General features: G+C 39.8%; 1 protein-coding gene across 3 annotated transcripts in view; it reads left to right on the forward strand.

The window, feature by feature from the left end:
* Window positions 1-9,514, forward strand: part of NCOA7 (nuclear receptor coactivator 7) — a 144,647-nt gene extending 135,133 nt beyond the window's left edge. For 2 of the 3 annotated variants that reach the window (XM_012805022.2, XM_012805026.2), the window contains 4 exons: window positions 621-773; window positions 7,532-7,627; window positions 8,045-8,118; window positions 8,794-9,514. In XM_012805022.2, coding sequence (XP_012660476.2) covers window positions 621-773; window positions 7,532-7,627; window positions 8,045-8,118; window positions 8,794-8,929 — 459 coding nt within the window. In that variant the 3' untranslated portion in view covers window positions 8,930-9,514. The remainder of the gene's footprint in view (window positions 1-620; window positions 774-7,531; window positions 7,628-8,044; window positions 8,119-8,793) is intronic. The other variant, XM_003781645.3, reaches the window with a different exon arrangement.
* Window positions 9,515-19,142: the final 9,628 nt, after the last annotated feature.

Consider the following 19,142-nt stretch of genomic DNA (forward strand, 5'->3'; position numbering starts at 1 on the left):
GGGCTTCATGATGATACTAGAACTGAGTTTAAGCACTCTGAAGACTTAGCACACCATAGCCTTCTTTGGTAATGTACATTACTGGTACTTGAGGCAGCCATGTTTAAGCTAAACATTGATGTAGGTGAAAGACACAGGTGTGATGAGGACAGACTAAATCCAACTTCCAGCATAAAACACTTAGATTTTCAGGCTCTCAATTCTTTGGGAAGCTGCATTTGTCAGTAGCAGCTCTGAGCCTATGAGGGGAAAGAACAGTTGGAGAAAACTGAACTAATTGATGAAAGTCAGGTTGAAATGGGAAGGAAGAGCATTTGTCTAGTTAATAACACTCTGTTTGGCTTGATCTGTGCCTCCAAATGTACAATGGCATAGGGACCCCTCAGTCAGGTCCCCAAGTAGGGAAACATCCTCTGGGCAGCATCCCTGCCAAGGTAGACCCTGTTAAGCAATGCTTTTCCTCTCTTTCTCTTGGCTTAGAGTGGCAAATGTTTGCCAGATTAAAGGGAAATAATATATGTATGATTTTGAGTTTGAGTCAGGCACTTGTTTTATACCTCATGTTCATGAGTGCTTTATTCCCAAACCATGTAGTTACATCTCCTTCTTTGGATTCATAGCTGGCCCGCCGCCTTCCAGCAAGAGTGCAAGGGTATCCATGGAGACTGGCCTATAGCACATTAGAGCATGGGACCAGCTTGAAAACGCTCTATCGAAAATCAGCATCACTAGACAGTCCTGTCCTGTTGGTCATCAAAGATATGGATAATCAGGTGAGGCCTATTCCTCTCATAGAGAACATTTTTTAGTGATGGTTTTTTTTTTTTTTTTTTGAGACAGAGCCTCAAGCTGTCCCCCTGGGTAGAGTGCTATGGCACTACAGCTCACAGCAACCTCCAACTCCTGGGCTCATGCGAGTCTCCTGCCTCAGCCTCCCAAGTAGCTGGGACCAAAGGCGCCCACCACAACGCCTGGCTATTTTTTGGTTGCAGCCATTATGGTTGTTTGGCGGGCCCAGGCTGGGGATTCAAACCCGCCACCTTAGGTGTACGTGGCTGGCGCCTTAGCCGGTTGAGCTATAGGCGCCGAGCCGGTGATGGTTTTTCAAACCTACTCAATAGTAGAGAGACTGGTACATTGAACTCCCGTCACCTACATTTCATAGTTGGTAGGATTTTGCCACATCTGCTTCATCTGTTGTTGGTTTTTTTTTTTTTTTTGGTCATTGTTTAATCTTCATTTTTTCTTTGCCAAAGAATTTTAAAGTAAATCCCAGTTGTTATGTCATTTCACACTAACAAATTTCAGAATCATCTCTAAAAGGAGAATGGAGCATATTTACAAATACAGTTGTGTTCTAAGAATTTTTTTTTTCCCTGTACTCACCATGGACTAGGAAAGTATAATGATATTCTACAGCTGGAAAAATTGGAGGGAAAGTCAAATCTGGATTTGGAGATAGTTGCAGAAGTAAGTTCTGGGGCCAGAGCTTTGCTGGGTAGCTGAAGTGGTGCCCGCAGACCTTGCCTGCATGCCGGCTGTGAAAGCCTGTCAAGGGCATGGTGTGCTGTGCCTAGGGGACCCAGTAAGAGATGCACAACATCGTTCCTGCCTGCACCTTCGTCTGTGTTACAGTTGGTCTTCCTTGGAGGCAGTAGTGAAATCTAGATGGTATGCCTCTCTACCCTACACTGTCACTTCTTCCCTCAATTCAGCCTAGACCGCGAGTGGAATCTGTCTAGGTTTCTCTTAGGCACTACCCAGTTAGGCTTTTGCATAACACAGAGAAAGCATCACTCAAGTCTGCTCCGCATGTATTTCAGTTTAATCTGTGCTGATATACATGTTAACTGCTTCCCGTGTTGACTACCTCCTTAAGGTGACCTAATTTTCTTTTCCTTTTTTTTTTCTTTTTTTTCTTTTTTTGAGACAGAGCCTCAGGCTGTTGCCCTGGGTAGAGTGCTGTGGCATCATAGCTCACAGCAACCTCCAACTCCTGGGCTTTAGCGATTCTCTTGCCTCAGCCTCCCAAGTAGCTGGGACTACAGGCACCCGTCACAATGCCCAGCTATTTTTTGGTTGTAGTTGTCATTGTTGTTTGGCAGGCCCGGGCTGGATTCCAATCCGCCAGCTCTGCTATATGTGGCTGGCGCCTTAGCCACTTGAGCTATAGGCACCAAACCTGGTGACCTAATTTTCACAGACTGGACATATACCACATGTATGTTACCAGTATAGTAGGCCTAGTTCCATATGTTGACTAGTTTGTTATAGTCTTCTGGCTGGTCAATTTGCAGAGGTTTTAAAACCTCCGGAAATTGTTTTTGTATATTCACACAAACACACACACATATCTATAAATTAATTAAATGAAATAAAACTTCATATATACATATATAAAACCATATATATGTATATACATACATATATAAAACCATATATATACATATATAAAACTTCTGTAAGTTCACCACCCAAGGAACTATAACATACTGTATGCATACACACACACACACACACATATATATATATATTTTTCTTTTTTTAAAGATAGGGTTTTAAGATAGGGTTATGCTTGGGTAGAGTACAGTGGCATCACCATAGCTCACTGTAACTTCAAACTACTGGACTAAAGTGTCCTCTTGCTTCAGCCTCCCAAGTAGCTGGGAGTCAAGCACATGCCACTACAGCCACCTAACTTTTTATTTTTTGTAGAGAGGAGATCTTGCAGTTGCCCAGGCTGGTCTTGAACTCCTGGCCTCAAATGATCCACTTGCTTTGGCCTCCCCAAAGTGCTAGGATTACAGGTAGATACAGATCCAGCCCTTGATCTGTATTATATTAAGAAGGAATTCCTCTGAGACAGTAGTTCCACACCTTCCTAATGCTGTGGCTTTCCTAATGCTTAATACAGTTCCTGAGGGTCACGACCCACAGGCTGAGAACCTCTGCTCTAAGATTTTGAAATGCGAGTACCATCCTTTTCTACTTTCTGACAATGAGGCAGGTTTTACTCAACAACCATTCATTCATTTATTTATCCATTTAGCAAATGTCTAAAGAGTGCTTGTTATTTTCTGGGCTCTGTTAAGCATTGGGAGCTTGCTGTGAAGTATAGAATTTTTATATTGACAACATGCCTACCTCTTAATGATCCATAAAGGCAAGATCGTTTTAGGGGAAATAGAACTTAGCTGTCATAGGCTGGGTGTGGTGATTCACAGGCCTGTAACCCTAACATTCTTGGAGGTCAAGGTGGGAAGATTAATTGAGGTTAGGAGTTTGAGACCAGCATTAGCAAGAACAAAACCCTGTCTCTACAAAAAAATAGAAAAAATGCTGAGCATGGTAGCACACGCCTGTAATTCAGCTACTCAGAAGGCTGAGTTGGAAAGATCACTTGAACCAAGGAGTTTGAAGTTGTAGTGAGCTCTGATGGCACCACTGCACTCTAGCCAGGAGACAGAACAAGACTTTATTTCCCCCCCCCAAAAAGAAAAACAAATTAGAATTTAATTGCCATAATTTTTCTTAGGATAAATTAGTGGAGAGATGGGGGTATCGAAGACACACTTTCCATGGTGATATGTGTGACTTTATTGCAATGTTATTGCACCTTAAGAGTTGCAAGGAGAGGCTTGGCGCCAGCCACAAACACCTGAGCTGGCGGGTTCAAATCCAGCCTAGGCCAGCCAAACGATGGCTGCAACCAAAAAATAGCCAGGTGCTGTGGTGGGCACCTGTAGTCCCAGCTACTTGGGAGGCAGAGGCAGGAGAATCGCTTGAGCCCAGGAGTTAGAGGTTGCTGTGAGCTGTAATGCTATAGTACTCTACCTAGGGCAACAGCTTGAGACTCTGTCTCAAAAAAAAAAAAAAAGAGTTGCAAAGAGGAGTCTAATTATTATTATTATTTTGGTGATATTTCATTTAATAATGAACCAAGATGAATAGTGGGAAGAATCAATATAAAACATAAAAATATTAATGTTAAAATGGAATTACTAATTAGTGAAATATTCCGGAATTTGGGTGCAACATTTTGGATGAGGTTTGGCTAGATTGTCTTATACACACAAACACTCACCTAAGTGTAGGTTAGTTCTTCTTTTTATTTATCCAAGATGCCAAACTTGTTAGGAAATGCTGTGGTCCACCCAGAGCAGGTGTTGATGAAGTGGTTTCACCAAGCTTCCTGTCAGCAGATGTGAAAGGAGGCCTCCAGCTGAAGGTTGTGTGATTTGGCAGGTGGTAGACTTACTGAATCACGTACCTGGAGGCACTCGTGCTGTTTGAGGACACCTGGACTCTGACTCTACTTTCCACACCCTGTCTACCCCCTAGGGGAGAATGTGGCTTTGCCGTGTTTAAGAACATGACAGAACAGCCCCTGTAAACGTATCTGGATACGAGTTATATAAAATTCTAATAAAAATATTACACATGTAGGTTGGCAGCAGTGAGGAGCTCTGCAGATTCAGGTCTGATCCCCAGTGAAAGAACCCTAACTGGTAGAAATTATTAAAGTAACCATCACTTGCAGTCTCTGGAAATTTTCTTAAGGGCATATAGCAAGTGAAGAAAGATTTCTATGAGAAAATCTAATAAATCTCAATAGTAACAGTGAAATTCTGCTGTACTTGAGGCATAACCTTCTCTTCTCCAACCCTCAGCTCAGACTGATGTTGGGTTCGCTGTGAGTTATGTGTGGCCAAGAAGGCGGGGCTTCTTTCCCCCCACAGCTGCCAGTCAAGGGCAATCATAGACTCCTTCCAGGTGCATGTTCCCAGCATTTCTTATTTCCCACCCAAGATCTGTGTTTCAGGCTGGTCACAGTGGCCCATGCCTGTAATCCTAGCACTCTGGGAGGCTGAGGTGGATGGATTGCTTGAGCTCAGGAATTTAAGACCAGCCTGAGCAAGAGTGAGACTTTGTCTGTACTAAAAGTAGAAAAATTAGCTGGGTGTAGTAGAAAAACTAGTGTGGGAGGTGCTTGTAGTCCCAGCTACTTTGGAGGCTGAGGCAAGAGGATCGCTTGAGCCCAAAAGTTTGAGGTTACTGTGAGGTATGACACCAGGCACTCTACCCAGAGTGACAGAGACTTTGTCTCAAAAAAAACCTCTGTGTTTCAGAGGCTAAGATCCAGGCTAGTGTGGAGATAGGCCTTCTTCTTCCACTCATTTGCCACTTACAGAGCTGAAGTTCACACCAGGTGAGCCACGCCAAGACCAGCGGCACTGCCAAGGGGAAGAGGCAGCCGTAAGTCACAGGACACTGAAGTTCTTCCCTAGGGAACTGACTTTATTTAGAAGCATGTGGGAAAGTTCAAGCCAAAGGGCTTTCTAAAAAACAATGAGAACTTTTGTGATAATAAAATGTTTACGAGGAGACTGGTAGCCATGACAACAACAAGCTAAACAGTGGCCAGACTCTGTCTCAACCTGTGGGTCACGACCCCTTTGGGAGTCTCCTGCATATTAGATAATTTACATTACAATTCATAACAGTAGCAAAATTACAGTTACGAAGTAACAACGAAAATAATTTTATGGTTGGGAGCCACCACAACATGAGGAACTGTGTTAAAGGGTCACGGTATTAGGAAGGTTGAGAACCACTGGTGTAGACCATCTGGTATACCAGAGAGACCTAGGAAAACAGGTGCCTAAGGAGAGCCTCCTGGAGTCTTGATAAACTTCTTAGTCTGACCAACGAAACTACCCTGCAAAGGGACCTAAATGTAACCAAATCAGACTGTTGAGTTATTTATACCACCAGGCACTGATTGAAAGTATTACAACAATCATCAAGCAATTAGAAAAGCCAATTACCAACTTAATAACAGTGGGGTATAGAAATACTACTCCTATATTCCTCTGTTCCACGATTGCATCTTCCCACTGTTTTAGTATCAATGCTATTTTTACACATACTGCATCCACATGTATTATAAACCCAATAATAAATTGTTATGATTACGACTTTACATAATTTTGTATGTCTACTAAAGGAGCTAAGAGAGAACAGAATCTGTGTGTTCTATAACATGTTAACCTCCTTTTCATCATTTCTTTTCTATTCTTGTGGATTCTTGTGTTCTGTTATTGTTAATATACTGCATTTCATATACTATAGGCTGACTAATAATACCATCATTAAATATGTATTGTTTTGTAAAATATCTTTCTAAATTAATTAATAGAAAAAGGGAAAAAAGAAAACAGACGTTTTCTTACATAATTATAACACTGTAAACCTAACAACGTTAATTGTATTTCCTTGATATCATTCTATCCCTAGTCCTTAAATGGATTCCATCATCATTGAGAAAGTTGTTAGAAAATGATTATTGAGCATTCTATGGCCGTTGAGAGTAAGGATGACTTTTCCTGTTTGTTAATCAGCGAGGGACTCGCTTTCTTCCACCTGCACCCATTGCTCTGTTGGTCACATTTTAACACCATGCTTTTTAAAATGCCTATTTCAGTTATACCTTAATTCTTTTACTGAAAGTTTGCCAGGAAAACGGAAAAAGATGTTACTATTCTGTGTTTCTTTGTTCTTAGCAATTCTAGGGAACGGTTTGGTACCAGGAGGTATGAAGAATATTAGTTAAAAAAAAATTTCTACCTAATATTTAGCGTTGCAGGTAGTCAGGAACTGAGTGTAATTAGTGAGGAAGAGCCGCGATTGTGATCCTAAAATAATTTATGGAAAATTATGAGACATTTTTAAGATGATGTTTGTCAAGTAGCATTTGGAAAAGGTATAGTGGAATCTCCTAGTGATATCTTCAAAATGTCCTCACTCTGCCAGTACAGATCAGGATCAGAAGGAGGGACATTCTAAAAATATTGCTCTTCACAGAACTTGGCTCTTTCTATCTCCCAACAAGAAAAAGTAGTAGAATCATTGACTTAAACACATCTAAATCACCTTTGAAGACCATGGTATTATTGAGTTTTGTTTTTTTTTATAGTCAATTCAAACTAAGACATATTGGATCAGCTGTATTAAGGACATAGTTTTAATAAGCATATTGATAACTCATTGTTAGAAATCAAAAGGAAGGAGACTCCACTTTCTTGGGGGAAATGCCTAGACAGGATTCCACTTAAAAACACACACGAGATGTGACTGCGTTGTCTCGTTTCTGTGTCTGAGATGTACCTTGTTGTTTAATGCTCCCAGTTTGTCTTCTGTATTCACTAAGGGAATTTTATCTCCATAGTGGACTTCAGAAGTCTTTTAAAATTGGAACAAATTGTTGGCCTTTGACAAACAAGTTCTCTGAGCTTCATCTGATGGATTTTCCATTCACCAGGAAGCCTGGCCCACTTGGGTTTCAATTAAAACTTGGGATATTTTGTTTATTCTTTTGTTGGTGGTATTTTGTATTTAAGAGCTCCAATTAGGTAATAATCCTTGCTGAAAGAGGAATAATGAAGTCTCAGAGCAAGAATGTGTCAAAAATATTTCAGAAAGTTCTTGGTTAGGTTTGAACATAAGTAACATTTCTGTTTTCTTTTGACAGATTTTTGGAGCATACGCAACTCATCCTTTCAAGTTCAGTGATCACTATTATGGCACAGGAGAAACTTTTCTCTACACTTTTAGCCCTAATTTCAAGGTACCTATATAAGAGAAATACCCAGCTTCCCAATGTCACAGTGTCACCAGTGGGTAAGGGCATTGAGGCAGCCCAGTCCTGTAGTGAGTCATCTAGACTCACTCCAGCCTGGGTCAGTCCTTCATGACTGTAACACAGAAACTGCTTAGGGCCCCCACAGAAACTGCTCAGTCTGAGTTCCAAGGAGGAGTCGTAGGTCAGAGCCAGCATGTCCCTGAAAGGTCTTTCCTATTTCATAACAGCTTTGGGGATCTCCTGCTGGTGTGGGCCAGGTCTGGTGGTCAGGAGCTTCCTCAATAGTGAGGTGCTGCCTTCTGTACCTCCCAACATCCCTCTTTGTTCACGCCCTTCTGAGCATCTCTCGTTGCTCATTCTTCAGATTAACACCTGCTCTCTGTTTTGTGTTTCTACCCCAAGGTCTTCAAGTGGAGTGGAGAAAACTCATATTTTATCAATGGAGACATAAGTTCTTTGGAACTTGGTGGTGGAGGGTAAGGTTTTTGTTGTTGTTTTTTACCACCTGACCTGAGTGGGTCTGTTTTGAAACACGTAACTAAAACCCTGGTGTCAGATGATTTGAGCTATTCCATGTGCTTACATTAATTAGGACAGTGATTTAACATTAAGAATCAAAGATAAGGCCAGGGGCAGTGGCTCACGCCTGTAATCCTAGTACTCTGGGAGGCCAGGGCAGGTGAACCTCTGCCTGAGCTCAGGAGTTCAAGACCAGCCTGCACAAGAGTAAGACTCTGTCTCTGAAAATAGCCAGGTATTCTGGCGGGTACCTGTAGTCCCAGCTACTTGGGAGGCTGAGGCAAGAGAATCACTTTGAGCCCAAGAGTTTGAGGTTGTTGTGAGCTGTGATGCCATGGCCCCTACTGAGTATGACAAAGTGAGACTCTGTGTCAAAAAAAAAAAAAAAAAAGGATCAGTGATAAAATCATTTATTTATACGTCTAAATGAGGGATTACTATACTTGCATTTTAGGAAGACAGGTCCCTTAAATGTAAAAAAGGGAATACATATACATGGCTTTACAAGCAGTTTGGAATTTTGCCTATCTATGGCATAAAAGAAAGAAGATGAGGGTCTAGAGAAAATAGAAGGTGTGCCACATACAATTTAAATGTTTTTAACCTTTTTTTTTTTTTTTTAACCTTTTCAGAGGACGATTTGGTCTATGGCTAGATGCTGATTTATATCATGGACGGAGCAATTCTTGCAGCACTTTCAATAATGATATTCTTTCCAAAAAGGAAGACTTCATAGTTCAGGACCTAGAGGTATGGACATTTGAGTGACATTCAGACTGCCTTAAACTACAGCATTAAAAAGACTGGGTTAGATCAGCCCTCCTAAAGCCGGCTGGAAGAGGAAGGCCCAGCTGAGGCTGCCTCACACCACCCTAATGCTTTCTTTCTGCCATCATCTCGAGCGCCATCACCTTGCAGAAAGACTCGGAAAGGTCCATGTGGAGGGCAGACACGGAAGAGAGAAATTTGAAGTCTACGTTGTTGAAAGGCTTTGTACTTCTCCTTCCTTCAAGTCCACACAGTGAGGACTCAGAGTGTTTATAGATGTATGAGTTGAATGCAATTTTTATTTTTGGTAACTGTGAAAAAAAAGATACTGTGGAAATATATACATGCCTTGTGTATTTATCAGCATAATTTTCCTTACCAAAATGTATAGTTATTGTTTGCCATGGAAAAGGTTAGTCTTGTTTAGAAAAATTGAAAGTGCACAGCACTTCAAAGGGAATAGATGATTTTTTTTAAACTTTTATTTATTATTTCTAGTAAATTGTCTGAAATGTGTTGGCAGGTTTTTTTTTTTCTTTTATCGTGTCAAATCTTGAAATACAGAAATGTATACATTTTGTGCTATGTTTTGGAAACAAATCCATTTGCTTTGTATAGTTTTATATTATCTTTTTTTTGCCCTGATTGTTTAGGGTGATAAGTCTTAAGCAGCATATATATGTGTGTGTGTGTGTGTGTGTGTGTATGTATATATGCATATATATGAGTGTATAATTCTGAATTTTTAAAAACTCATCACTAATATTGATTTGACTATTATAGGCCATCTTTCCATTTAGTCTTTACAAGGCACATTTTCAGTTACCCTAAACAGTTGTGTAAAGAAGAATATACAATTTCTTACAGTCTTAAGTTGATATTTACAGAAATGGATACCTTTATGAAACTAGATTTAGGAAAAAACCCTGCTTTGGAAACGAAAATGTTTTGCTTCTTATAAAATGATGTGTGTTAATAACAAAAACTTTATTTTCATAGTGTTTTTTGCATAACTTTCCCAAGCTTTTACATTAATGAGCAGGCCCCTGTTTCCAAAAGGAACTGAGTGTTTTAATTTCTATGTTTTTAAAAAATTAGATGAAAAATGTCAAATTGGACCACTTGTCTTGGTTTTTAGACTTGTTCAAGAAAAAAAATGGAAAGAAATTCATTCATACCAAAATTGGAATAAAAAAGAAAATCTATTTTTTGAATAACCCATATTCACATCATAAAACATGTTCTGTTAGAAACAATACTAAAGCCTTGTTAAAAAACTTAAACAACATTATTGATTGCCAGATTTTTACGAAAGCCAAAGACTGCTAGTGGAAAAAAACTTCAAATAATAGCCAAAGCTGAGATGTGGTCTATCATAAATTACTTCCTCACTAACCTTTAAAAAGAAAAACGTTTTTTAGAGTAATTAAGTATCTGCATCTTAAAAAAATTCTTAGACTATTTCTTTTAGATAATTCTCCTAGTGTAGACTATTGGTAAAAGTCTAACATTGTCTGGTGGCCTCCTGTCAGACCCACAATTATTATAATCTATTCACATTCCATGCAAGTTTAAATGAATGCTATAAAATTTGAAATCTATATCTGGGTGTACCTTTCACCCAGCTTCTCCTCCTGAGAACTCTTGATGATGGCATATTAGCAGTTTCACCTTAATCTGCTCATTAAGTAATGTGTTGGTGTCAGATGCCAGGAGTGTCTCAAGATGATCACGTTTACCATTTGCGCCATCTGCAGCCATACGCTATTAATAAACAAAGTGATCAGTTCGCGTAGAGTTTACTCTGACCTAGTTTAGTCCATGCTACTATACTTGTGAGAGCATATCCAGATGCTGCGTTCTCTCTACTTAAAACAGTATTGTCCAATCAGAAATGTGGCTTTATGGATATTGACTATATGTAATGCAGTGCTAGCCCAATATTTTCAATAAAGGAATTTATGCATTCAGTGTGATTTTCTCTCCTGAGACTTCATTCATCACGAATTTTAATTCCTATAAATGTAAATAGCCACACGTTTTTATTGGGTTCTAGAGTTTTTAATTTTCTGGGCTAAACAAGGTCCAGTGCTCATGTTTTCGTTTCTGCCCTGGAAACTCCCTCTTCATGCCCTGTAGCCACTCTCCTGTTCTCATCAGTTCATGGAAACTGCTCTTGGTATCGTCATTAGAAATTACTCTTGGCTCCTGCTATCCTCAACCTTCTAACTGTTCTATGAATAATGATCTTCTTTTACTGTCTGTTTCAACCTGCTTCCTAATTTTCATGAGGGACAACATACACCCTCAGATAAATTTCCTTTGGCATCCTGTCACCTAGCCCCTAAAGATGAGAACCCCAAGCAGTCACCATTGCTTCTTAATTTCTCATTTCCTAAGTCCTTAGTCCATATTAAAGGACTTGGGTGAGAGGGGGCAATCAAATATTTCTTCAGACTCTGTTGAAAATGATTTAGATGTGTCCCCTTTCTACAAGCCACCAGAGGCACCATGAACTAATATGAGAGGTGTGTCTGCTCTTAATTTTATTTCCCTTTCTTTTATTCCTTTGGAGGTCTTAGAGACACAGACACAGGACTAATAAAAGAATCACTATTTTGTTGTTGTTGTTGTTGTTTCTTTTTTGTTTGTTTTTTTGAGGAAGGCATTGAGAATCTGTTATATCAGAAAAAGGTGTTATGGTTCATGTTTTTCTTAGGATGCCCAACCTGTTCTTACCAACTTAATCAGATAGAGGAAGGTGAGGAGGTCAGAAGCCAAGAGAAATTCCAGAAAACTCAAGGGCAGGCACACTCACCTCTTGTGCAACTATCGAAAGTGTTGACCACTTCCTTCTGCCCAGCCGGGTCACCTCTTTCTCATTCAGAGCATTTGATCCCAAAGCATCACATACTCTGTTCCTGTTCCCACCTCTTTGCCTATATCCATTATTCATAGTGATACCCTAACAGGTGTCTTTCCTGAGAAAAGGAAGCTTCACAATTTACCCTAAACATTAAGGTCTTACTCCCTTTCTTTTCTGTTGCAAATCTTCTAGGGCAGTGGTTCTCAACCTGTGGGTCACAACTCATAAGAACTGTATTAAAGGGTTGCGGCATTAGGAAGGTTGAGAACCACTGTTCTGGGGGTTCAGAATAAAAATTAGACATGCCCTTTCATGTATGGTCAATCATGTCATCAAGATGTTTCTTGATAGAATATCTTTGGAGACTTTTTATCTTTTAGATTAGCATTGGAGGGTGGTGCCTGTGGCTCAGTGAGTAGGGTGTCAGCCCTATATACCAAGGGTGGTGAGTTCAAATCCAACCCTGGCAAAATTGCAACAATTAAAAAAAAAATAAAAAAATAAAGTTTAAAAAAAAAAAGATTAGCATTGGAAATGTTCCGTGAATTGTCATTGTCCTTTATGATATCCACTAGCTATTATACTAATATTAAATACTTGAAGTGTGCCCTGGGTGATTGAGGAGCTGAATTTCTCATTTAATTTTAATTCATTTAAATTTAAATAGCCATATGTGACCAGTAGCTACCACATGGAACAGCACAGCTCTAGATCAATTTGTTAGCGCTCAACCATATTTTTGTCAGCTATTAAATCAGGCTATGACTCACTCAACAAAAGAGACCCTGTACTTCCAAGCATTTTGATTTGTCTGCCATTATGGATCTTCAAACAGCTTGGTACCACCTAAGCCTTAGGTTATTGAGCAGATCCCTCACTGTTTAAATAGTTTATAAAGTGACCAGGAAGGTAAGAGTCTTTCCTACTGAAAAACTGGATTTTTATAGGACTATTGATCCTCATCTGTAACCAAAGCTAACGAAAACTTCTAGTGCCCAGGCCTTGTCTTGCACAAAGTTTTCCTGGACATCAGCCCACGTTTTGTTCCATTGCTCATGGCAGCCCCATAGGGTGTGATGCCTCTTACCAGATGCCCACCCATAATACATAACCACAAAAGAGAAAAAGCAATTAATTCCTTACACAGGATTATGCATCCAGTCTCAGAGCCATCAGGAATAATGGAACCTCCTAGAATGCCTCACACCATACTATTGAAATGACCAATCTTCTTTATTAATTTTGCCAGCTGGCATGCCAGCGACCTGCATGTATACCCAGAAGACCTACCTGCACATGAAAAAGGTTTTCAATAGCTACCTTTTAGAATAAGAAAATAACCAAAACCGTAAGAGAGAGACTGTTAGATACCTTGGTGTCTTATTTACCCATCATCAAGGGTCCATCACTTGATCACGTCCACTTCTAAGATTAGAAAAAGTAACCCTGATCCAGGTCAACCGCACCCTTAAGGAAAATGCTAAACAAGGAACACCCACAAGAAAAACAATGTTCACTGTCAACAAGCTTAGATGATAAAGCATATCTTCTTGTGCCTCTGCCACTGAGAAAAAAACTGGACCTTGACGTCATTTTAAAAACATTGGAGTTCAGTCAAGCAACTCAGCCTTGGATCCCTACACTGTATGTCGGCTCGGCCTCGCTCTTCATTGGCTGATGGATCAGCCGCATTACCCAACAGTTGAAATCAGGCCCCTCGTCCTCAAAGATTCCAGTTAATAAGAACAATTTTAATTTTTTTTGAGACAGAGTCTCACTTTATCACCCTCTGAAGAGTGTTGTGGCATCAAAGCTCACAGCAACCTCAAAATCTTGGGCTCAAGCAATTCTCTTGCTTCAGCTTCCCTAGTAACTGGGATTGCAGGCACCCGCCACAACGCCCAGGTATTTGTGTTGTTTGTTTAGCAGGCCCAGGCCAGGTTCAAACCCACCAACCCTGGTATACTTAGCCGGTGCCCTAACCACTGAGCTACAGATGCTGAGCCAACAAGAAGACTATTTTAACAAAGATATGCTGTGTTGAAGTATTGTGTTGACCTTGAGAACTGTTAAAAGGCCCCATTATTCCTTCACATCCAACAAGACAGTCTTTTTCTCTTGCAGTGTCTTATTTCCCTATAAAATCTTCCAAAGGCTCAGAAAAGTGGATAGGTTTGATTTTGAAGTGTCCTAGAGAGAGCTAAAGAGTACAAGAAAGGGGCCCCTGTGGATAGGTGCCCACATAGTTAGACCCATCTGGAGCCCAAAATTTCAAAAGACTTCAAGAGCCAACAAAACATAATGGTTAAAATATGGTTTCTCTAGAGCCAGATGAGAGAAATCTTTGAATCTCAGCTTTAAAGCTTACTAACTATATGGCCTTGGTTAAGTTGTTTAACCTCTATATGCTTCAATTTCTTTACCTGGAATATGGGGATAATGATACTTCCCATGATTATATGATGAATAATGCACTTAAAATAATGCCTGGCATAAAGTAAACAGTACTAAGTGTTAAAACAGTGGAGGAATTCCTCTTTCTATTGGAGAAACCACCTAATGATGTAACAGTTGCAAGGAAAGTTCATTTTCTAAGACAGCAACTTACCTACTTTTTAAAACTATTTTCAGACATAATGCAATGGTTCTCATTTGCTGTTTAGATATTTTTAACTAAGGTTGGTTTCTTTCTTTTTTAATTATGAAAGTTTTAATTATGTATGTTCGTGGTAAAATTCTTAAAGAGAATTCAATAAAAGGCAAATGTTTCCCTCCCTACTTTCCTAGAGGTAACAAAGTTCCTTGTGTTTCCTTCTAGAGCATTTCAATGCATATATAAACTTACTTCTACCTCTTCATATAAACAGAGGCATACCATACATGCTCCTCTTCAGTTGCTCTTTTAATTTAACAGTATACCACGAACAACATATTCTATCCATATACAAGACTTAACTTCATTCCCCATTGCAGGGGTCTAGCAGTGTTTGAATAGCCTTCATTAATGGGCTTTTTTTTGGTTGTTACAGATAATTCTTAGCGAACATTCTTATGCCTAGAACTTTGTACATTTATGAATTATGTATTTATAGGATAATTTTTATCAGTAAGTTAGAGTGCAATTGTTTTATTTTAAAAGATACTATTATTCTTCCTCAAGGGTTACACAGTTTATACCAAGTGTGTATAAGCATGTCAGTCACCTCACGCCCTCACCAATACTGCTTATGGCAATCACTTTTTATTCTTTACCCCAATGGTATCTTTTAATTTTCATTCTTTAATCATGAATGAGGATGAACATGATTTTACATGTATCACCTATTTATATGTCTTGTTTTTCTGAATAGCCTGTCCATGACCTTCATCCATTGAGTTATTTCATCATTGTCTTACTGATTTGTATATGTTCTTTGTATATTCACAAAATTAGCCATTTGTCATATATATGTGTATATATATATATAAATATTGCAAATAAGTAGAACCTCCCTATAAGTTGACGCCCTCCCTATATTGACCATCTCCTTAAATTGACCTAATGTTGATAGACCAGAAATACACCATATGTATGTATCAGGTCTAGTTGCTTATGTTGATCACCTCCATATGTTGACCAGTTTGTTACAGTCCCCAGAGTCTCACATTGTCACCCTCGGTAGAGTTCCATGGCATCATAGCTCACATCAACCTCAAACTCTTTGGCTCAGGTGACTTTCTTGCCTCAGCCTCCCAAGTAGCTGGGACTATAGGTGCCCACCACAACATCTGGCTATTTTTGGAGACAGGGGTCTTGCTCTTACTCAGGCTGGTCTCAAACTTGTGACCTCAAGCAATCTACCCTCCTTCGCCTCCCATAGTGCTCAGATCACAAACGTGAGCTCACCATGCCTGGTATTAGTCTATACTTTTAAAATACACACTTTTCTCATTATGAATTTGTTTTTAATTATTATTATTATTATTTGTAGTTAGATGTATCAGTCATTTCCTTTGTAACTTCTGGATCATAATTTTTTAGATCAAGTCCAATTTATTCAGTATGATTTTCACTTCTCAAGTATGTCCCCAAATTATGTATTAATACTATCTTCCATTTTATCTAGAATGCACACTCTTATTCTACACTAAACTTATATCCCCCTCATATTTCAAAACATTTAGAAATAACCTTCTCCAAATAAATTTGACTTTGCTCTGGCCTCTTATCAATCCTTTAACACATGCCAGCAACTTCAGGAAGGGTCTTAGGACAAAAAATGAATGTTCACTTTAAGTGACCTTCTCTTGTGAGTAAGCTAGGGCTAAACAGACTTCTGCCTAGATCCCCAGACCCTGTCACGATGCCTTGCTAACGAATAATTTATGTACTAAAAATAGTGATGACGAGGAGGAGAAAGACAGGTAACATTTATTTAGCATGAATATCATCCTCCCTTTTTTAATATGCTTTGTCTTATTTGATCTTCAAAACAAAGCAATTATTATTTCTGTTTTTATTAGAGACGAGGGAATTGATTTTTCAGGAGGTTAGGTGACTTGCCTGAAGTCACAGCTAATGAGGCTTAGTGCCAGGATATCTTTAGTTACATCTGCCCCCAAAGCTGAACGAAATCTCTTGAATGGCTTGGAAGCTCCTCGCTGGCCAAGCCTGCCTTACTCATCTTCATATTCCCAAAGCCCGGCAGAGTGCAGGGCCCGGAGGGGGCTTAGATTCAGGAAATGGGTGTCAGAACTGAAGCATACAACTGAAGGAAATGAGCCCCAGAGAAGTTAATGGGAATATCCAGTGTTGCACAGCTCACTGGCAGACCTGGGACAGAAGCGCAGAGTTGGGATTCCTCACTCTCCTCCCATCCCTGCACAACACTGTGTCACCAATTTGCAAGCACATTCTTGAGATGGACTATTGTGATGCAGGAAGGAGTGATTCTCCACCTGCTGGAGTTGTTCCTTTTGAGTTTTAGGGGTGTAAGTAAAAGGCTAGGGAAGAGATTTCTGGGGGATGGTTGTATCTAGTGAAGAATTTCTTCATTTTCAAGGCTCTTAGTGATGAACACTCTGAAAACTGTAGACTAAAGGCCAGTTCTAGAGCCTCAGGACTTTAGGGCATTGGTATTGAGTCACATTATGGGTATCCAAATATCATACCCAGAAAATGATTCAAAGACCATTTAAGTGAAGATCACACTCTCAATTAATGTTGCGCTTAGGTGATGGGGTTGGGAGAAGAGTGCAAATGCACACCATTATCAAGATTCTCCAGCCCTAACTAGTGTTGGTTTATTTGTTTATTTTATTTTTGAGACAGAGTCTCAAGCTATCACTCTAGGTAGAGTACTGTGGTGTCACAGCTCACAGCAACCTCAAACTCTTGGGCTCAAGCGATTCTCTTGCCTCAGCCTCCCAAGGAGCTGAGACTACAGGCGCCCACAACAATGCCCAGCTATTTTTGTTGTTCTTGCCAATTGTCATTGTTGTTCTAGCTGCCCTGGACTGTGTTCGAACCTGCCACCCTCGGTGCAGGTGGCTGGCCAGTGCCCTACCGACTGAGCTATGGGCAAGGCCACTAGTGTTGGTTTAGAAGGAGGAAAGCCTGATTTATCAGGTAAAAAAAAATATATATGAAGAAGGATATTTTAAAAAGCATTCTTTATAAAACAGAAAATACTCTGAGAAATACTTTGAAAATACTTTGAGAAAATACTTTGTAGATCCCGAGATCCTCTGATATTGTCAAGTTAACTATTTGTCTTCCTCATCAGAAGTACCTAAAATTACAGACTGACTGATGTCCATTACTATTTTTTATAAAATAGAAAATACTCTAAGAAATACTTTGAAAATACTTTGAGAAAATACTCTGTAGGTCCCGAGATCCTCTGATATTATCAAATTAACTATTTGTCTTCCTCAAAGGAAGTCAAGGACTTCCAGGCGGAGTGTGAACTTGCTGGGACAGGAGCTTGCTGTGCTAGGCAAAGTAGCACAGTGTCTGCAACTGTTGTGTAACCATACAATAACTATTAGGCGGATCATAGCACCTTCACTTGTTAGCAAAAGCTACTTAGAATCCTCTATAGAATGAGAGCAGTCGCAGCTGCCTCGAACAGATGTTTTGAGAATTGACTAGGTTAATAATATAGTGTCACCACACTAGATGTATTTCCCTGTCAGAAACGTACTCTTTTCCTTTTGCTTAAGATTCGTTCATGTTGTTAGTGCAGACATATTTCATTTGAATCCTCTATGTCAGCGGTTCTCAACCTGTGAGTCGCAACCCACAAGAGCTGTAGTAAAGGGCTGCGGCATTAGGAAGGGTGAGAACCGCTGCTCTAAGTGAACATACCACTCTACTACAATTTATCCATTCTCCTGTCCGCAGACAGGGTGGCTTACAGTTTGGTGCTTTTTTGAGTATGTGAATGTTTGACTTTATGACATAACGTCACAGCATTTTGCAAAGTGTTTATGCCTCTCAGAGTACCCCATCCAACAGCTAACGTTGTTAGACACCTTAGTTTTTGCCAATCTCAAGGGTGTGTAATGTTATCACACTGTGGTTTGAATTTGCATCTCTCTGATTATGAAAATGAGCATCTTTAAGCATGTTTCTTAAACATTCATGTTTTTTCTTTTTTCTTTTTTTTTTGAGACAGAGCCTCAAGCTGTCCCCCTGGGTAGAGTGCCGTGGCATTACAGCTCACAGCAACCTCCAACTCCTGGGCTCAAGCGAGTCTCCTGCCTCAGCCTCCCAAGTAGCTGGGACCACAGGCCCCCGCCACAACACCCGGCTATTTTTTTTGGCTGCAGCCATCGTTGTTTGGCGGTCCAGGCTGGGGATTCAAACCCGCCACCTTAGGTGTACATGGCTGGTGCCTTAGCCGGTTGAGCTACAGGCGCTGAGCCATTCGTGTTTTTTCTTTTGTGAGATGTTCCTTCATGTCTCCTGCCCATTTTTTAAAGTCTGTCTTATTGGGAGAGGTCACCTGACATCTTTGCTATTCCTACTTTAATAGTGATAGACATTAGTCAGTCTGTAATTTTAGGTACTTCTGATAAAGAAGACAAATAGTTAACTTGACAATATCAGAGGATCTCGGGACCTACAGAGTATTTTCTCAAGAATCTTCCTTAAACTGACAATATCTAAAGAGAGGATTTTTTTCAGTTTGTGGTTTGCTTGAAGGTTGGGCATGTATTTTCACTTGTCAGTTTGGTTATGTGATTGTTTTTAGAAGTAGCATTGATAAGTTTAGTTGTAATAATAGCGTTTACTGAGCACTTATATGCTGGGTACTAGTCTAAACACTTTACATATATTATCTCACCCTTCATCATAATTTT

The sequence above is a fragment of the Otolemur garnettii genome, unplaced genomic scaffold, assembly GCF_000181295.1.
Source record: "Otolemur garnettii isolate 467f Iridium unplaced genomic scaffold, OtoGar3 scaffold00002, whole genome shotgun sequence".
Classification (NCBI taxonomy): Eukaryota; Metazoa; Chordata; class Mammalia; order Primates; family Galagidae; genus Otolemur; species Otolemur garnettii.